The 14,880-nt window shown below is 39.4% G+C and overlaps 1 protein-coding gene across 1 annotated transcript; it reads right to left on the bottom strand.

Annotated features, from left to right (window-relative positions):
* Positions 1–4,555: 4,555 nt before the first annotated feature.
* LOC146384845 (ubiquitin carboxyl-terminal hydrolase 46-like) lies at positions 4,556–12,352 on the bottom strand. The gene is made up of 21 exons (XM_084930259.1): positions 12,263–12,352; positions 11,985–12,162; positions 11,811–11,902; positions 10,167–10,247; positions 9,913–9,968; positions 9,545–9,617; positions 9,352–9,435; positions 8,806–8,861; positions 8,396–8,486; positions 8,203–8,286; positions 8,008–8,108; positions 7,828–7,884; positions 7,596–7,727; positions 7,380–7,503; positions 7,143–7,294; positions 6,938–7,037; positions 6,721–6,797; positions 6,435–6,543; positions 5,768–5,825; positions 5,441–5,598; positions 4,556–5,354 (listed from the first exon to the last, which is right to left on the bottom strand). Exons 3-21 carry the CDS (start codon positions 11,844–11,846, stop codon positions 5,349–5,351), a joined length of 1,635 nt encoding a protein of 544 aa, XP_084786385.1. The 5' UTR covers positions 11,847–11,902; positions 11,985–12,162; positions 12,263–12,352; the 3' UTR covers positions 4,556–5,348.
* Positions 12,353–14,880: the final 2,528 nt, after the last annotated feature.

Below are 14,880 nucleotides of genomic sequence, written 5' to 3'. Positions count from 1 at the left end.
TATTGTAAAAGGCCCTGAATCCATCATTTATATGTCTAATAGAAGTTGAAATAACCCCATCTGATTGTCGTATGCCTGGGATATGGTTCATACCGTCTTTCTGTTTAAGACGGTATGCTAATAAACGACTCGGCTTTTCTCCCATTTCCCAATATGCTTGATTAATGCGAAATAAAGCGTATTCTGCCTTTCTGTTGTACAGTACATTCAACTTATATTTAACTTTAACGATTTTAGTCAACGTAACTCTGTCTTTTGTATGGGAATGTACTGCCTCAAGTGCCTTTAATTTGGCTTCTAACGTAATGATATTCTTGTTAGCTGCCTTCTTTTTAAAGGAAGCGTAAGAAATTATCCTCCCCCTTAAGTATGCCTTCATAGCATCCCACCAAGTAGCCAATGTAGTGTCCTCTCGCTTATTTGTCTGTTTGTAAAATTGTATTTCATCTCTTATCAATTTAATAAACCCAGAGTCTTTAATTAAGGACACATTTAAATGCCATCTGCGGCTTTGAGGAATCTGTAAAATATTTCCAAGACATAGAAAAATTGGCACATGGTCCGAGATTACTATATTACCAACACTTGAATCTATAGAGTTATTCACTAAGGCTTCAGAAATAAGAAAGTAGTCGATTCTAGTATAAACATTATGAGGCGGAGAGTAAAAGGAATATTCCCTGCCTTCTGGATGCATTGTCCGCCAAATATCATTCAGACCTAAATCTGAGGTCATCTGCCTTATGGCAACTACAGATCTACTCTCTGTGCCTCTCCTAGGAAGTGATCTATCTAGGTCTTGATCCAGTATTTGATTGAAATCTCCTCCTACCACTATTTGTGCACCTTCTAATTCCAAAAGATACTGTGACAGGTTATGAAAAAAGGCGAGTATGTCCGCATTAGGTGCATAGATATTGCATAAAATTATTGGTGTGTCCAGTAGCTGTCCATAAACCAATATAAATCTACCTTCCTTATCTGTTATTAATTTTGTTTCAGTAAAGCTAACTGCTTTATGAATCAGAACCGACACTCCCCTACTTTTATCAGTTCCAGGACTGGAAAAGACTTTACCTACCAAGGAACATTTAAGTTTTAAGGCTTCTGACTTGCACATGTGCATTTCTTGAATAAAGGCTATATCAACTCTTGATAACTTTAGATATGTTAACATTTTCTTCCTCTTAATCCCGTTATTCAACCCCTTAACATTCCAGCTGGCTATTTTGAAATCTGTCTGTCTATCCATCTTATATGTTGTCTCCTTGACCTGGAGACAACATATAAGATGACACCGCCATGGACCTCAACCAGCAGGCTTTGTGTTACCTGTTTCTTTATACAGGAGCATGTAGGGGTGGACTGCCTTTTTATTTGATTACCCTTTTCTCATGTTTTTGTTAGTTAGGGACATTTTGGGGGACGTTATACTCTTACTTGTTAAACACATGCTCCCATCCACTCTCTTGGTCCAGAAGCTCCATAATCCAAGTGTCCCAACTCAGGTCTGATGGCATGTTTTCAGTGGTGTTTTTAACCTCTTGGGAACTTTCACTACATTCCTTACTTGATGCAGAAAGAAGAAACGAGTCAGGGATGCATAGCAAGCACAACAAGACACCAGCAGTCCAGACCTTTCACCAACTGAAGACATTTGCAGAACCATAAAACATGACAGAGAAGAGCTGGGACTATGTGAAAGGGTGAAGTGCTGCAGTAAAGTTGCAATGGTCCTATCTTTTATACAGTCTATGGTTCACTCTATTAAGATGTGATTATTTCCAAGGCCCATTTAGTTTTAGTTAGCTGAAGCTAAACCAGAAGTTAAAACGAGATGGTGAAAAACATTTTTAGTTAATGTTACGACTGTTGTTGTAATGTTGTCTCATATGTAAATCTGAGTGTGCAGGTGCCTTTCCGTGATTGGTGCATCCATGGGACGGCCCATACAGATTGGCTCATGACCTGGAGACAACATATAAGATGACACCGCCATGGACCTCAACCGGCAGGCTTTGTGTTACCTGTTTCTTTATACAGGAGCATGTAGGGGTGGACTGCCTTTTTATTTGATTACCCTTTTCTCATGTTTTTGTTAGTTAGGGAGATAAGACATTGTCATTTGGTTTTATTCTTTTCATAAATAAGTTTTGTACATCCTTTAGATACGGTCCCTTTTGTTTGTTGTTTTGGGGTCCACCCCGAAGCTATAGTTCGCTCCTTTCCTTTGTTAGAATTCAATCACTGTAAATAAATCACCATCAAAATTGTACTGGTTGTGTGATGTGCTGCTTGGGGTCAGACAGGGGTGGATCACCCTTATATTATGGTCTGGCCACCCCTAGAATGGCCATAACACTAACTAAAATGAAAATTAAAACTAGACTTATAACTGGCTGGCTGGTGTCCTTACCAGTGACCTTGGGTCTGAACTGTGGGCTCCTCTTTCCAGGTGTTCGTACTGCCTGAGTGGGACCAAGATGTGCCGTCTTGCCTCTTTTGGGTTTTCTGCATGTTTCTGGCTCAACATGCAAGTATCCACTTCTTGACGTTCGCTGTTGGTTGCAGCCACTTGAGGTTTTTGGGCTCATTTGGGTTCTCAACACTGGGTGACTTTGATGGGAGTGAAAGCATCCTCACAACATAAATCACCACACTACCTGCTTTTGTTTCAGATTTTTTTCTTTATCCTTGTTAACATGTTTGGGTACTGGGTTTGCCTGTAATGCATTTTGTGCTCCAAAAGCTGTTATTTTGTGCAGCTGTGCTCCAAAAGCTGTTAGCATGACCTTTCTTATCATTAGATTGTGCCACACCAGCACCTGAGAGAAAAGCTTTGAGTTTGATTTTGTGTTTTGCAGGCACTCAGGAGAATAAGTCATGATGTTTCTTGTGTTTGTCATGTTAGTATCTCAGTGCTTGTCAATCACCAGTCAACAGTGTCACCACTGTGAACAACATCCTGCGACCGTTTGAGCCAAAACCTTCGAGAAGTCCCTGCAGCCGCTTCAAAACTCATCACTGAGCTCGATCTCTCTTTTAACACGCTGGAGACAACAATGAAAGATGACTTTCTTTCATATGCTGCTTTGAGGGCTTTATTCGTGAACAACAACAGAATCAAAACCATCCATGAAGAGACATTTCACCCGCTGATTAATTTGGAGAAACTGGACTTCCACAAACCAGTTGGAGACTTTGTCTTCTGGATGGTTTCAGAACCTGATTTCTCTCCACTATTTCAATCTTTTGGGAAACAAATATACAACACTGGGTCCGGGAAACCTTTTCCTGCCACTGAGGAGCTTGAAGACCCTCCATTTTTGAGGAGCTTTCCTTCAGTCTGTCAGTGAAAGGGATTTTTTTTTTAACCTTGAAACTGCCGTGACCCTGTCCAAAGACCAACTGGCCGGGTCAGTCATGGATATTCACAAATACCCCATAGTACTGGTGGAAAAGAAATATCGGGGGAAAATGCAAAGAGTAACAGCTGCGGTTAGCTGACGGCCATCATACCCCTTAAATCTGAAAACTGATTGGTCGGGGTTTAGTAGCTCAATAGGACAGTATGTAGGCCTGCACACACCACCAACAGGGACACGTGGCGTTTGGGTTGCCCGTTCCAGCAATTCGCTACACAGAAGATAATGGCATTATGCAACTGGCCCTTTGATCAAATGATGAGAGCTGAGAGTCAAATAGTGCGCCCTGACATAGCACTGACATTTCCACATGTTGTAACGAGTAGGGACAGACCATGTTCAGTGTGTCGAGAGCATAGAGCCGCTGTATCTGTGCGCACCACCATCTTGCATTTTTTGCATGTTTGGATGTGCGCCGATGGTGTGCGTCCAGTGGTGTCAGCTGGTGAACCAGCTGGTCATTCAAAAAGCGCCTTTATGCCCCTCACCATTAATGGAGGTCCCATTTGAGCGCATTGGCATGGACCTCATTTTATCGATGAGAAAAAGAAAGTCTTTAGTTCAGCTGTTGTTAACTGATCTTGACTTTGTTGATTAAACGTTGCAAACCTGCCTTCAGTGTGTCCTGTACATGAGGTCATTTAGTACACCACAGCACGGTGAGTTTTTTGAGCTGATGAAGTTCAGCCAAAACAGGAAACATGCAGCAGGAGACAGTAACTTGTTAAAATGTTATAAAAGGTACAATTAAAGATTTTCACCCTTTAATTGATCCAAGGATAAATGTCTAATTTGGTCAAAATTTTATAAGCCATTTCTGGAGAGACTGCAGTGGAAATGTTGTCACTTTTGGACTTTGCTACCTGCAGCTAAACATTTGCAGCTAAATCATTTATTTAAAAGCAGAAGCTGCAACTGATCGAGGGAATATTTGTCTGAAAACTTAAACTGAACTCCAAGGGTACCATTGCTCCAGCTTACCATCTTTACCTGAGTGAATCAGTTTGTTGAACAATCTAAATGATTCAGAAACTTCTGTGACATCAACTTAACTAAGGCTCATTACAAATTTCACAAAACACTGCTGAATACTTTTAATATTTTTTTATTAGTTATTTTTGTTTTTGTTGTTATTTTGATTTTAATAAAACAAAAAAAATAAAGAATTAAATAATTTCTTTATTTTTTAATTTAATTTATTTTACAAATAAATTAATAATAATATTAATAATAATAACAACAAATTAGTGATGTCAGCGTTAACGTCATTAGTTAAAATGACGTTAACGCTGACAGCACTAATTTGTTGTTCCCAGAGAGCAAGCCAAACACTGGTCCAGAAAAGGACGATCTCTAGTAGTGGTGCACTACTAGTAGATTTTGTTTTAACCTCCTAGGACCTGGTGTCCACATATGTGGACATAACATTTTGGGTTGTCTAGACCAAAATACAAAATTTTGCTCTTCAAAAACCTGATATCCACTTATGAGGGAGGACATTACACTGCCACTGTTCAATCGAAATTTAAAATGAACGTCCTCATATGTGGATCTCATTGTTTTGAGAAACAAAAAAAAGATAGTCCGAATCTGATGTCTTTGTTTTTACATCGATCAGGTCCCAATCAACCCAAATGGCACAGAGAAATTAAAAATGCATGCCATGAAAGAGTTCAGGTCTTAGGATGTTAAAAATGTCCCTGCTGATGAGACCAGTGAATGTGGGGCGACGGTGGCAAGAAAAAACTCCCTCCTGGAGGAAGAAATCTTGGGAGGAACCAGGCTCTCTGGGAGGACCCTTCCTCCTGAGGGCAATACTTACCAGTACTTGTCCTCCAGTGTGCGATGGTGGGCTGGGACGACTGCTTTTCCTTCTCAGCATGATGATGACCTTAACTTCCTTCCTTCCTTCCATTTCCTGTTTCAGAACTGAGAATGAAGACAAAACTGGTTAACAAGGTAACAGGACATTTAAAAATTCTCTCACTTCAGGATGAGATGCTGTGTCTTCTTACGTTTCTCTTGTAAAACAGGATGTAGGCCGAGTGCTGCTGTTCCTCACAAGCTGCAGATCCAGTTGTGTGGAGCACCTGTGCGTCATTATAGGTGAGCCAGCGATCTGATGTAGAGTGCTGACTCTCCTCAGGATGGACAGAACTACAGATGTAGTGTCCTGAAATCACATTAAGACAAATGAATCCAACTTCTGGAAGTCAACTGATTCAAGCAAACAGTGATTTTGACTTAGTGCTTCTTAGAACATCAAAAGCTTTTGTGTGTGAGTCCTTCACTGAAAAGTAGCAAGTTTTCATTTTCTGTTTGTAACAAGTCTGCTGTTTTACCTGACTCTGTGCCTCCATAATGACTGATGATGCTGACAAGACTGTAACAGCCACCACCCTGAGAAGGAACAAATCCAAAGAGTGTTAGTTTCATAAAGTCTCACATCAGTGCCATAATTAAGCTGATTTGCTGAGGCTACGTCCACACGAATGCGTTTTCGTTTGAAAACACATCGTTTTCTCTCCGCTTTGACCTCCCGTCCACACTGAGACGGCGTTTTCCTCAAGGAAAAACACAGCATCTTGAAAACGCTCTCGAAAACGCATACATTTGAAAACGGAGCTGTCCCGTCGCAGTGTGGACACTCGAAAACGCAGACTTTCTAAAACGATGACGCATTTTAGTCATGTGATGCAGTCATGTGAGCAATTAAACAAAGATAGCCGAGTGCATTATACAGCAGTTGTTTTGATTGCTCTCAACTTTGACAGCCCTAAAAAAGATTAATATCAGTTTGTACATGCTCCGGATAGCTTTTCTTCAAATTCTGTAATTCTCACTCACTTTTGCGCATGCGCAGGACTGGAACGTAAGCGTTTTCGGCCGTTTCAATGCAGACGCACAACTATTTGAAAATGACTGAAAACGCTAGTGTGGACACGGAGTTTTCAAATCTATCCGGGCTAGTGTGGACGTAGCCTGAGACGTTCTGCAGTCTGTTTTTACCTGATTGGATGGCACCACCAAGTCCCTCTGCAGCCTGACGGGGTCATCCACCTTCTGAATCTTGTAGGTTTGTGTAAAGCCAAACCTCTTCAGATGCAAGATCAGAACTCTGGCAGAAAAGAAAAAAAACACAAACAAGGTAGAAAATAAGAAGAATGAGTGTCAAACACAAACAGAAGATGGGAGAAAACGACTGCTCAAGTATTGTCTCGAAAAACTCTGATATTTGATGCGCCACAGTTTGGAAACCTGGTCAGTCGATCAATTCTGATGTGACCTTACTCACCTTGGCAGTGTATCAAAAGACGACTTCAGTTCTGAGGCCGTCCCTCCACAATCACAGCGAAATTCTATTTCTTGTTCCTGAACAACAGCACAGAGAAAACAGGCTTTATGGTAGAAAGAAATCTCAACATATGCACACACACATACACACAAACACTAACAAAAAAGGTGTGTTAAGATCGCTGACACTACAACTCTATTGGAATTTGTGATCTTACCTTCAAGTATGTCTCTAACATGTTTATAACAGACCCCTCTGGAACCAGGTCAAGAGACAAGCTGGTGAATTCCTCTTGCTGTGATGATTGGTGACCGCAGCTACACATTTCAGGAGTAACGTAGTTAAAGTAAAGATCAGGTAGGTGGAAAAGAGGTATATGAAAATATTGCAACCAGCTCTGCGTTTCTGAAAGACAGGCTTACCTCTTGCATGTCCTCATGTTTTCCATTTTAAAAATGTGATGGTCTTCTACTGGGCAGGTATAACTTTGGCCCAGGAGAGCTGCGTTCCTCTCCAGGTGAGGTGCGAGCCTTTTGACCTCATTGAGGAACAATGTTAGGAATTCATGAGCGTCCTGAAAGAAAAGCAGAGAGATTTAAAACAGTACATCAAAATCAGAAGGTAAAGCAAAAAACGAAATGTCCAAATAGCTGACGCACTTTCTGTGCACTGCCGGTGTATTCAGGAGCTTGATTGCTGAATGCCTTCTTAAAAGCTCTTAGGTGGTGATCTTTAAGGCCATAATCTGTTGACTCATGACAGTCCCTGACATCAATGAGCCTTCTGTAGAAAGGAAAGGGTAAACAGACATTTCTGCTGTTAGATCTCTTTGTTCTTCAGGTTTTTGAAGAAAGTAGAAGGTTGACGTAGCGCACCTTAAGAGCTGAGCTTCTGGATCTGTGCTCCACAAAACCTCCTGACGCCCGATGTCTCTTATGAACTCCTCAATGTTGAGGAGGCTCTGCAGGCAGGAGTTCATGTAGCAGGTGTTTCCGATGTTTGGAAACCTGACACACACGCACAACGTTTACAGTATCAGTGTAAAAGAATTCATTTTCTCCACTTTGACAAAGTGAGCTTTGGTCTTTGTGCACCACGTGTACTCACCCGAAGCAGTCTGTAGTCTCAGTTTGACTTTCTATTATTTTTCCACCGCATGCTACACTGCTCCAAAAAGGTAAAAACACGAACACAAAATTAGGAAAGATGTCAGGATGCTGAGCAGTGTATGTGCATGTATGCATGAGCTTTGAAGTTGAAACATTTTGGAGGACGTCTTTCTCTTACCTGTTAAACACATGCTCCCATCCACTCTCTTGGTCCAGAAGCTCCATAATCCAAGTGTCCCAACTCAGGTCTGCTGGGATCTTTTCTGTGGTGCTTCTTACCTGATATATATATAGGACATAGCTGTGTGCCTCATTGCTCTTAATTGCTCTCATTTAAATGCTTGATGACAGTGACTCTTTCCATAAAACATACCTTCCCGGATTTAAAAAGAGACCAGCGAGACCTTTTTTGTGTCTTCACAGTGTTGCTCTCTGCCTCTGCATCGCTGTCAGTTTGCTGCAGAGGACGAACAAACATAAGTTTATTAAAAAAGTAAAGTCACTTAAAATTAACAAGTACAATTTAAAGAGAATGTGCATTTCATATGTTTTGTGTAAAAGCAAACCGAGGAACAGCAGAAGAAGTGTCTCCATTTTCTCTTCTTTTGACCATTTTCAGGGTTAGCTGGTGTGGCAGCAACAGAAGCATCCGGGATGCTGATGAGGACAAAAGTGTAAATGTTGTGGAAATTTATAAGAAGGAGTACATTTTGCTAATACAGATTGCTAATAAAAATGAATAACTGTAATGGAATACCAACATGAACAAAATCATGTATTTTATACATTTACACTCTACATTTTCAAACGCTAATCTCTGCATCCATATAAATAATAGACAAGACTAGAAGTAGTAAAAAAGATGCAAATACACAAGGTGGAAGAAAAATGCCAATAAAAGGGAAATAAAAGAGCTCCAACTAAAGCACTGCTATAAATATCTCCAGCAGCATTAAAGAGTGGCGCATTTCTTTACCTCTGATGAGACGTAGAAGGAATTTCCTTCTCTGCCACGTTTTGTTTGTGTAATTTCTGTTTAGAAACAAGAAAACCAACATCAGTAATGGCATAAAACAAACATACCAAGTGGGTCTCTCCATGAAAAGTGTCCAGTTAGAAAATTTGGTATTATTTCATATTATTTATCACTTTAGTGAGCTGTCAGCTCATGAAGCAGATATATAGGAATATCTTTAAATAAAATAAAAACAATTTATTCATGCTTTAAATTGAGTTTTAAAGTTTGTCCTATGAGATACAAAATCCTTCACTTGGTTCTGATCAAAATTCAGTTTTTACAGAAATCATCCATGAAGCTTCAAAAATGCTTATTCACCATAAAAAATATTTAGAGAAACATCCTGCAAGTCTCTTCGAACTTACCTTTCTGTGAAAAAAAAACGTTTAAACATCTTTGAACTTAATTTGAGGACATAGCTGTGTGCTAAATTGCTCTTAATTCTTCTCATTTAACTGTGATGAGTAAATGCTTGATGACAGTGACTCTTTCCATAAAACATACCTTCCAGAATTTAAAAAGAAACCAGCGACACTTTTTTTGTGTCTTCACAGTGTTGCTCTCTGCCTCTGCATCGCTGTCAGTTTGCTGCAGAGGACGAACAAACATACGTTTATTAAAAAAGTAAAGTCACTTTAAATTAACAAGTGCAATTTAAAGAGAATGTGCATTTCATATGTTTTGTGTAAAAGCAAACCGAGGAACAGCAGAGGTGTCTCCATTTTCTCTTCTTCTTTTGAACATTTTCAGCAACAGAAGCATCCGGGATGCTGATGAGGACAAAAGTGTAAATCAAATTCAAAGTGGAAATTTTTAACAAGAAGTACATGCTGGAGATTGCAAATAAAAATGAATAACTGTAATGGAACAAAATCATGTATTTTGTACATTTACACTCTACATTTTCAAACGCTAATCTCTGAATCAATATAAATTATAGACAAGACTAGAAGTAGTAAAAAAGATGTAAATACAAAACACCAATAAAAGGGAAATAAAAGAGCTCCAACTAAAGCACTGCTATAAATATCTCCAGCAGCATTAAAGAGTGGCGCATTTCTTTACCTCTGATGAGACGTAGAAGGAATTTCCTTCTCTGCCACGTTTTGTTTGTGTGATTTCTGTTTAGAAACAAGAAAACCAACATCAGTAATGGCATAAAACAAAGTATATGGTATGAAAATACAAAATCCTTCATTTGGATTCAAAATTCAGTTTTTACAGAAATCATCCAAGAAGCTTCCTTAAAAGTTTCAAAAATGCTTGTTTACCATAAGAAAATATTCAGAGAAATGTGCTGCGAGTCTCTTCAAACTTACCTTTCTGTGAAAAAGAAGTTTAAACATCTTTGGACTTGATGCGATCGCAGCGAAAATCTCCTCAGCTTTGCAAAAGTTCAACTGAAAACAAGCAGTCAAAGGTTGTATATTTATAAACTTTCAGCATAGAATGTTCATACCCTGAACAGCAAACATCATCATTATGATGTATGGGGCTAATTTGCATATTTTGGAATGTATGCTCATTTGAACTGTGTGGTACTCGTCTCCAAGCAACTGCTACAAAAACAGGTCAAGTCAAGTGGCTTTTATTGTCATTTTAACCACGTGCAGAGGTACTGTACAGAGTGAAATGAGACAGCGTTCCTCCGAGACCCTGGTGCTATATATGACATATACGGACAAACCCAGGACTACATAAAGTGCAGTGTGCATAAACTGCAAAAATAAACAAGACAAAACAGTGCAAAACTAGACAGAACAGGACGATACAGACACAAGACAATGGAAATGTGCAAAATGCTGAGTATTGTGCAAAAGTAACTTGGTGTCTGTATGTATGTGTGTGTGTGTGAGATACTGCAGATAAGTGCTTGGTAGTGACGTGTGTGAAGGTGTGCGTGTGCCAGTGCAGTCACTGAGTGTTCAGGGGTCTGACGGCTTGTGGGAAGAAACTTTTCCGTAGTTTGGTAGCGAGGGCCCGGATGTTCTGGGACCTCTTTCCAGAAGGCAGCAGGGTGAAGAGTGTGTTTGAAGGCTGTGTGGGGTCCTCCAGCAAGCGGGTGTTATAAGGAGGGGAGAGGGGCTCCAATGATCTTCTCAGCTGCTCTCACAATCCGTTGTAGGGTACTGCGATCCAATGCGCTGCAGTTACCATACCAGACAGTGATGCAGCTACTTAGGATGCTCTCGTTAGTCCCACTGTAAATGGTGGTGAGAATGGATGGTGGGAGATGGGCTTTCCTCAGCTTCTGCATGAAGTAGAGACGCTGCTGGGCCTTCTTGGTTATGGAGCTGGTGTTGAGGGAGCAGGAGAGGTTCTCCGCCAGGTGGACACCAAGAAATCTGGTCCTCTTCTTGACGACCTCCACAGAGGATCCATTGATCTTAAGTGGGCAGTGATCCCACTGTGCTCTCCTGAAGTCAACAATCTCTTTTGTTTTGTCCACGTTCAGAGACAGGTTGTTGACTCTACACCTCTACAGATGGCCCGCAGTGCAACCCTTCAGCTTCCTAGTAGATGCACCTATATACAAATTTAAAGACCTAGGAGACTTACGTCTCGTCACAGAGTTGTAGCATTCACAACATTTTCAGAAAACTTGACCTTTGAACTTGAGGTCAAGGTCACTGATATTCAAACTGACCCCAGAACTTTAGTAGATGCACCAATGGCATCAATTCAAAATCCTGCCCCTCGTTCTCGAATTATTGTCTTGACCAAGCTGAGTATACAATTATGAAACAACCATTTCCCATTTTTATTTCACTATCTGTAACTACGACAAATAAACAGTATTTGGGACACAAGTCACTATTAAAGTGGTTAGTGAGACTCCACATCTGATAACAGTATAACACACTGCTTATTTATGTAAAATTGTCATCAATAAATGTGTTCAAAACAGAAGCTACACTGGCTTTAAAAGTTTTTGTTAACTCTGACTACCTGTCTGCTCTTACCTGTTTCTTTTGCTCTCTGCTGTCTTCATCCTCCATCCAACTCTACAGCTATTGTTAGGGATGACATGATGAAACTGAAGGGTGTCTGGGCACTGAAAAAAGAAGAGAGATTGGATTAGGCTGCAGCTGGCGTGCCATTCTCTCACTTCAGGATGAGATGCTGTGTCTTCTTACGTTAATCTCGTAAAACAGGATGTAGGCTGAGTGCTGCTGTTCCTCACAAGCTGCAGATCCAGTTGTGTGCAGCACCTGTGCGTCATTATAGGTGAGCCAAGGATCTGATGTAGAGTGTGGACTCTCCTCAGGATGGACAGAACTACAGATGCAGCAGCTGTTTCCGATGTATGGAAACCTGACACACAAACACAAAGTTTACAGTATCAGTGTAAAATAATTCATTTTGTCCAGGTTGAGAAGGTGAGCTTTGGTCCTTGTGCACCACGTGTACTCACCTGAAGCCGTCTGTAGTCTGAATTTTATTTTCCATTATTTATCCACCGCCCAAATGTTTCACTACGCTACTGCGAAAAGGTAAAAACACAAACACACAATTAGACACTGAGCACTGGATGTGCATGTATGCATGAGCTTTGAAGTTTAATTTTTTTTTTTTATCATCAACAATTTTTATTTATTGTGTGGATGCTTTAAGCATCCACACTATTGAGTTCCTCTTAGGACTTCCGTACACTTTTTGTTACTTAACTACTTCCACAATTTTCAGCCGATTTTCACCGTTCAAATTTTAAACTATTCTGCTATTTCTGCTAATGTGTGCTATGTCTTTTGGTATTTTTCACTATTATACTTTTTAAAATATTAAGCTTAATTTGTCCCATTGAAATGAATGGGAAACTTCTGTAATTCTGCTAAAATTTGCTTGTTTTTGAAACTTAACTACTTCCTCATATTTTCACGTAGAACAACCATTCAAACTTTAAAATGTTCTCAAATTATTGGGCTATTCAGGTATAAATCAGCTTTTTCAAATCTTTTACCGTTTTACTTTTATGCCTCTTAAAGTTTTCAGTTGCAAAATTGTGATTTTTCACAAAATACATGCGTTGTTATGGTTGCTATGCACTTGGCTTCCAGTGTGCCACTGAAGGTTTTGCAGTCTTCTCTTCATGTCCGAACAACTTCTTGCTACTTGCTCAATTTTCACTCAACTTCCACAAATTATACATCAAAACGTAGGTATTTTTGCTGGCTTTCCGAAAATGTCACTATCATTGTTGTGGGATTTATAGAATTTTGGCAAATCTCCTCAGACCAACACAAAGTCGCAAAACTCTCCATAGAAAGTCAATGGAGAGCTTGTTCAAAATCACCGCTTGATTTCTGTAATGAGAGGCATATTCGAATCGTCATATCTCCTTAACGAAGCAAAGTTAAGACATAAGGCTTGTCCCAGTATATCTTCAGACACTCCTGACGCTCACAATTCAAGAATTATTTTCTCACCTATTACCGTTCTGAAATGAGTTAGACTTGTTTGAGGGTAGGAAATTCGTCCTTCGCTCAGATTTCTTCAGATTTCAAACTCTGGAAATGAACCACTTATTTCTCTCGTCATATCTTTTTAATGGATTTCCACAGAGACCTGAAAATTTCCATGATTGTTCACCAAAGCCTGCTGTCTCTTATGGTGAAAGAATGATATTGATACTCCAAATAGATTTAGAGTTAGAAAGCGTTGTTTGAGGGCAAGTCAAGGCAGTTTTTGCTTTGCTCTACTCAGTTATGGTGCATTAGAAGTCAAATATCTTTAATAATTCATATTTTAATGATAAATTGTCAACACTTTAAGATTCCCCCATCTCTTCTGAACAAAACGGTGTAAGAATGACCGTTCTAGCCCCTACGGTTAGGAAATTATGGTCATTTGTTTGAGGGGAGTCGTCATTATGAGAAATAGACTGCAAAAATCCTGTGTCTCTCTGTGCTGCGTGCACCTGTTTTGGCGGGAAAAAGTGCACAGGCTCTCTGATTGGTGGATTCAAATTCAGCAGCTCCCAGCCTGCTTGACTGAGCTAGAAACTTGCTTCTCTTTCCCTGTGTGTGTGTGTGTGTGTGTGACAGAGAGAGAGAGAGATAGAGAGAGAGAGAGAGAGAGAGAGAGCGAGAGAGAGAGAAAGCCTTTTTATGGGATGATCTCATTGTAAGATTCAAATTCAATATATTTAGACTGGTTGACTGAATTGGATCTTGTGTGTGTGTGTGTGTGTGTGTGTGTGTGTGTGTGTGTGTGTGTGTGTGTGTGCATGAGAGAGAGAGAGAGAGAGAGAGAGACCCTCTTTAGGGCAGCATCTCATTGTTGGAAAAAAGTATAATATATTCAGACTGGTTGACTGGCATAGACCCTCCGTGTGTCTCTCTCTCTGTGCATTTGTGTATACATTTTTGATTTTGTGTGTATCTGTTGGCTGTTCCTTCTTGTTTTTTAAATTTATTTTTATTTCTTTATTTTTTTTTCACAGGTGAACAACAATTAGTTTTGAGGGAACTTAACCATGTTCCGTTTTTTTTCAGCTTGTCATCTTACTTTTCCAGTATTTTCACTTAAGTTATTACTATTCTGCTCAATCATAGTATTTGTTCTAAATCATTGTTATTATGCTATATTGTAGTATTTCTGCTAAATCATACTATTTCTACTGTATTATATTTTTCTCTCTAAATATAGCATTTCTGCTATATAATTGTATTTCTGCTATGTTATAATATTTGTGCTAAACCAGAGTATTTGTGCTGAAACATAGTATTTCTGCCAAATGATAGTATTTCTGTCAAATTATAGTATTTGTGCTAAAACATAGTATTAATTTAAAATTACAATATTCATAGTTCATCACAGTGTCTCTGGTAAATCACAGTATTTCTGCTCTGTTGTACTATTTTTCTAAATCATAGTGTTTCTGTAATGCTTAAGTATTTTTGGCTAAATATATTCTTTCTGTTATCTTATACTATTTCTCCTAAATTCTTGTATTTTTGAGAAGTTATCATGTTTCTGGTAAGTTACAATATTTCTGCGAAGTTCTGCTATGCTATTGCATTTCTGCCAAGT

This window comes from Perissodus microlepis, chromosome 6 (genome assembly GCF_051167445.1).
Source record: "Perissodus microlepis isolate ML-2025 ecotype Zambia chromosome 6, ASM5116744v1, whole genome shotgun sequence".
NCBI lineage: Eukaryota > Metazoa > Chordata > Actinopteri > Cichliformes > Cichlidae > Perissodus > Perissodus microlepis.
Note: the sequence above shows the minus strand (reverse complement) of the source record. Positions and strands in the feature narration are given on the sequence as shown.

Coding starts and splice junctions, on each gene's coding strand:
- LOC146384845 (XM_084930259.1), bottom strand. CDS start 11,846: ATGGAGGATGAAGACAGCAGAGAGCAAAAGAAACAG. Junction 9,436..9,544: donor GACACCTCTGCTGTTCCTCG/GTTTGCTTTTAC, acceptor CGTCCTCTGCAG/CAAACTGACAGCGATGCAGA. Junction 7,885..8,007: donor TGGGAGCATGTGTTTAACAG/GTAAGAGAAAGA, acceptor TTTTTGGAGCAG/TGTAGCATGCGGTGGAAAAA.